At 54.7% G+C, this 5,000-nt stretch overlaps 1 protein-coding gene across 1 annotated transcript in view; it reads left to right on the top strand.

The window, feature by feature from the left end:
• The window catches only part of LOC123501519 (vegetative cell wall protein gp1-like), a 19,008-nt gene extending 14,780 nt beyond the window's left edge, over positions 1-4,228 (top strand). The window contains exon 2 of the mRNA XM_045250374.1: positions 1,753-4,228. Within this exon, the coding sequence (XP_045106309.1) occupies positions 1,753-3,223 (1,471 nt within the window). The 3' untranslated portion in view covers positions 3,224-4,228. The remainder of the gene's footprint in view (positions 1-1,752) is intronic.
• Positions 4,229-5,000: the final 772 nt, after the last annotated feature.

Here is a 5,000-nt window from a genome sequence, read left to right as displayed (position 1 = left end):
TTGGGGGGTTAACCACTACACACACTACCCCCGAACACCACAACCCCCGCCCCCCCATAGGCAAATGACCAGGGGAGGGAGGGAGGGGAGGGAGAGGGAGGGAAAACTATGAAGGGAGAGAAGAGGGAGAGAGATAAAAGGGGTGAGAGAATGACTTGTGTACGTTGAAAGGAGGAGAGGAGGAGGAGGAGGAGGAGGAGGAGGAGGAGGAGGAGGAGGCGTATTTAAATAGTTTTCTTTAATATTCTTTATGCATGCCTTAATCAAACGTGTGGATATGTGTGTGTGTGTGTGTGTGTGTGTGTGTGTCTGTATTAATTAAGTGAATGAAGAGTGATGACGGTTGAAAAAGACAAAAGAGGGTTTACATAGCTAGTATACACACACACACACACACACACACACACACACACACACACACACACACACACACACACACGGATGCATTAACAAGGGGTGTGTTGGGGAGGGGAAGGAAGTGGTCACTAGGTAACACATATAATCAAATCTCTCTCTCTCTCTCTCTCTCTCTCTCTCTCTTGCTTCATAAATATTGTTAGCATGACGTTATTATTATTATTTTTTATTATCATCATTATTATTATTACTGTTGGACTTTCCTGTGTGTGTGTGTGTGTGTGTGTGTGTGTGTGTGTGTGTGTGTACATGTTTGTGTCGCTAGTCATTATTCCTCTTCTTCTTCTTCTTCTTCTTCTTCTTCTTCTTCTTCTTCTTCTTATTCCTCCTCCTACACATGTTTATTATCAGATAATTTTTGACTTCCGTCATTTATCCTTCCTTATATTCTCTCTCTCTCTCTCTCTCTCTCTCTCTCTCTCTCTCTCTCTCTCTCTCTCTCTCTCTCTCTCTCTCTCTCTCTCAATCATATTTTTCGTCTATCTTACCAGATCACTTTATTTTCCCTCTCTCTATCTCCTTCCTTATTTCCTTTTCTTTCGTTCACTTCTTTCCTTTTTTTCCTTCCTCCTCCTCGTCCTCCTCCTTCCATCCTTCCCTCTCCTTCCATTCCTTTCGAGCAAAAAATCTTCAAATTGAAAGCTATTTTGCCTCCTCCTCCTCCTAATTCTCCTCCTCCTCCTCCTCCTCCTCTTCCTCCTCCTCCTCAAGTTATTTCAAGGGAAGGAAAATAAGTCAGGAATTAGGGAGTTTGTGGAGGAAACAGTGAGTAAGACCTTTTTAATGTCACTGTTGTTGTTGTTGTTGTTGTTGTTGTTGTTCGTTACTGGGAATTTAAGAGTAGGAAAGAAGCAATGATTGAATGTATTGTTAGTCGTCAGTGAGTGTTGTGTTTCTTTGTGAGTGTTGCCTCGGAGTGAGTGAGAGTGAGTAAACAAACAAAGAGGGCGAGGAAACGGAGCGAGGAGCAAGGAGGGTGGAGGAGAGGAAGTGAGGAAGAAAGGGAGGAGTTGGGACAGAGCAGGAGTGGAGGAGGAGGAGGAGGAGGAGGAGGAGGAGGAGGAAGAAGAAGGAGTGTGCGCTTGTTGCTTGTTGCTTGTTTATTGTATGTTGTTTGCTATTTGCCTCCTCTAGCTTTGTTTTATTCTTATGTGTAGCGGACAAGAGTGTAATTTGAGTAACACACACACACACACACACACACACACACACACACACACACACACACACACACACACACACACACACACACACACACACACACACACACACACACACACACCAGTGCTCACGGGCGTTACTGGCAGTGCTAACCACGCTGTTCTTCCCCCTCAGGAGTATGGAGGAGGAGGTGGAGGTGGGCGGGCCCCGTGACGACTTCCTGAGCGAGGACGACCACTCCCCGACCGACGCCTCTGAGGACAGCGTGGAGGTCCGCGTCAAGCCCATCCGCGCCCCTCCACGCCCGCCCACGCCGCCCGCACACCCAAAGTTCCATAAGTTCCGCAAGCACTACTCGGCGCTGCGTCAGGAGTACGCCGCCCGCGCTTCCCCCGAGGCCGCCAGCCCACCCAGTCCTGCAGTTCCGCCCCGCCCCAGCCCACCCGCCAGCCCCGTGGAGTCCCCTGTGGGCGCGGCGCCGCTCTCCCCCGGGACCCGCGCCGCCGCCCGCAGCCGCCGGAAGCCCGCCGAGCCACGGCGGCTGTGCCACGACCCCGCCCACAAGCGTCCCCACAGCCCTGACGCCCCGCGCGCCGCCAAGGTTCCCCGCGCTGACCCGCAACCCGATGCCGCCGACAGAAGCACGCCCTCCTCGCCTTCCCCTGGGGCGCCGCCCCTGCTGGCCCCGCATCCGCTGCTGGGCCACCTGGGCCGCCCCGCCATGGGCGCCTTCCCGCCACTGCTGCTGCCCCCCGCCTGGCCCCCCGTGGCCGCCCAGTGGGGGTATCCACGGGTGGTGACGCCCCTTGGGTGGGCGGGGCTCACTCCCGGCCTGACCCCTCACCCCTACCCCATGTTGCTGCCCCCACACTATCCTCTGCCTCGCCCTGCCCTACATCCCCACCTCCACCCTGTCTCGCCCCCGCCCAGGTCACCCCCCGAGGCCCCCTCCCCCACCGAGGACCGCCCGCCTCGCGATGACCTGCCACTGCCCTTGGTGACCAGAGTGGCGCCCCCCGAGACCCCTGCTCCCCCACCGCCTCCCCATCCCCACCACCACCACCATCACTCACACCACCCCCACCAGACGCATGGGGGGCGGGGGACGGAGGTGAGCGTGGTGCGGCGCGCCGGCAAGACGCCGTCCTCTTTCCTGAGTGTGGAGTCGCTGATCGGCAGTAGCGGCCCGCCGCGCGAGACGCCCGAGGCCGAGGAGGAGTCTGGGGGTGGCGGCGGTGGCGGCAGCAGTGGCGTCGGCGGCGGGGCGGCGAGCGAGGCCGCGGCGGGGGAGGAGGAGGAGAGCCTACAGGCGCTGCTGCAGCCCGGCAAGCACAAGCAGCGCAACTACAAGAACATGACCCGCGAGCGGCGCATCGAGGCCAACGCGCGTGAGCGTAACCGCGTGCACACGATAAGCGCGGCGTTCGAGAAGCTGCGGAGCTCTGTGCCGGCGTACAGCCACAACCAGAAGCTGTCCAAGCTGTCCGTGCTGCGGATAGCCTGCACCTACATCCTGTCTCTGTCGCGCCTGGCGGGCCACGACTACAGCGAGGGCGCCACGCAGCCTTCCTTTAGCGAGTGTGTGGACCTCACCACGCGCACCATCCAGGTGGAGGGCAAGGCAAAGAAGAAGCGGGACGAGTGACCCCCGCCGCCACCCCTCCACCTCCAGTGACGCTCAGTGTTCCTGCCCCGCCATTCGTGCCCCCCAAACCCCCAACGCCGAGACCCCTCGCAGCCTTTTTCCCACCGAGAAAGACTCAATTATTTATTTAGTGCTACAAATTCACAAAAGACGATCTGTGACAAAGTATAGTCGATAAACATTTCCAAAAGACAATTGATATTGTAATAATTTTATATTCTAGTCCAAAACCGAGAGCCAAGCTCTTCCGGCCTCCCGCTGCGCTCAGCGTCTTGCTGCCGCCGAGACCCTTCGCCGAGAAACACAGCAGAGCCGTCCAGCCGCCCCGCCCCGCCCTGCCCCGCCCCAGTCCATCCCACCCCACCCCACTCCGCCCCACCATGCCCCGCTACGCCCTGCCCGGCGCCGCCAGGCCTTCCTGCCAGCCCGCCCCGCAGGCCTCAGTGATGTCTGGCGCGGCGGCCACGCCTTTACATGCCGCCGCGCCCCACGAGCTTCCATGTACACGAAAAGGTTACCTGTGCAGGACACAGCGAGGACACCGCCCGCCCGTCCCCCCACCCATCCCCCGCCAACCCCAGCCAGACACCGGCACACCCGTGAACCTTGACCTCCAGCCACATGACCTGCCAACACTAATCCCCATGTACTGCCAGCCACCACCCCGCCCCCCACGCCACACCCTACACCCACACCCCACACCAGACACTCTCGCCATAACTGGGACAACACACACACACACACACGCACACACGCCGTGGTGGGGCTGGGGCTGGGGCGGGCGAGGTCGTCCTTCAGTTATCACTAGAGTGAGGCGCGGGGCTCCACCAGATAGCGTCCTCGGGACCTCTGCCACGCCCTCCTCCTCCTCCTCCCCGCTCCTCCTCCTCCTCCTCCCTCTTCGTCGGCTCTATTTCCTCTCATGTACATAATATTGTTTGATAATGGATATAGTTTTCTATTGTTAGTCTGTTGATATTAAAATATTTTACAAAAGAAAAAAGACACTGCGTTTTCTTTACCAGTCCTGACCGTTCCATGCTTGAGGCAGACAGGTGAACAGGTGAACAGGTGAACACTACACACACACACACACACACACACACACACACACACACACACACACAGGAGAAAGCACCACGAACACCACGTAACAGTTGAGCAGCATATATAGGTTAGGAAAATGGAAGAAGACATGACACAATAAATATTTGAATTATGGAACACACTTTCATAATAAAGAAAAAAATATGGAAAGTAAAAAAAAGAATATCATGCTAAAAAAAGAAAATTGCTAGATCCTTAAGATAAAAGTGAAGAAGAAGAAGAGGAAGAAGAAGAACCAGAGGAAGAACGAGAACAAATCACAGAACAAATACCACAAATAAGACAAGATCAGCGTGTTGTGAGAATACTGTATCATAAGAAGACAAATGTTTGAACAAAATCTCTTTCTTCCAACACAAACAAATGGTTCTAAGATTTTTTTATATGTACATCAATGTTCTCAATTTCTTGTTCTTCGTATCTCGCATCACACAAATTCTCTCTCTCTCTCTCTCTCTCTCTCTCTCTCTCTCTCTCTCTCTCTCTCTCTCTCTCTCTCTCTCTCTCTCTCATATTAGGCCTTTTTCCTTCCTTCCTTCCTTCCTTCCTTCCTTCCTTTCTTTCTTCCTTTCTTTCCTCCTTACTCTCTCATAACTATATTTATTAACACGTCAATCTTCCTTCATTCCTTTCTACCTCATTCCTACTCTCCCATATATATTCCCTCACT

Source organism: Portunus trituberculatus, chromosome 9 (genome assembly GCF_017591435.1).
Source record: "Portunus trituberculatus isolate SZX2019 chromosome 9, ASM1759143v1, whole genome shotgun sequence".
NCBI classification, from domain to species: Eukaryota; Metazoa; Arthropoda; class Malacostraca; order Decapoda; family Portunidae; genus Portunus; species Portunus trituberculatus.
Note: the sequence above shows the minus strand (reverse complement) of the source record. Positions and strands in the feature narration are given on the sequence as shown.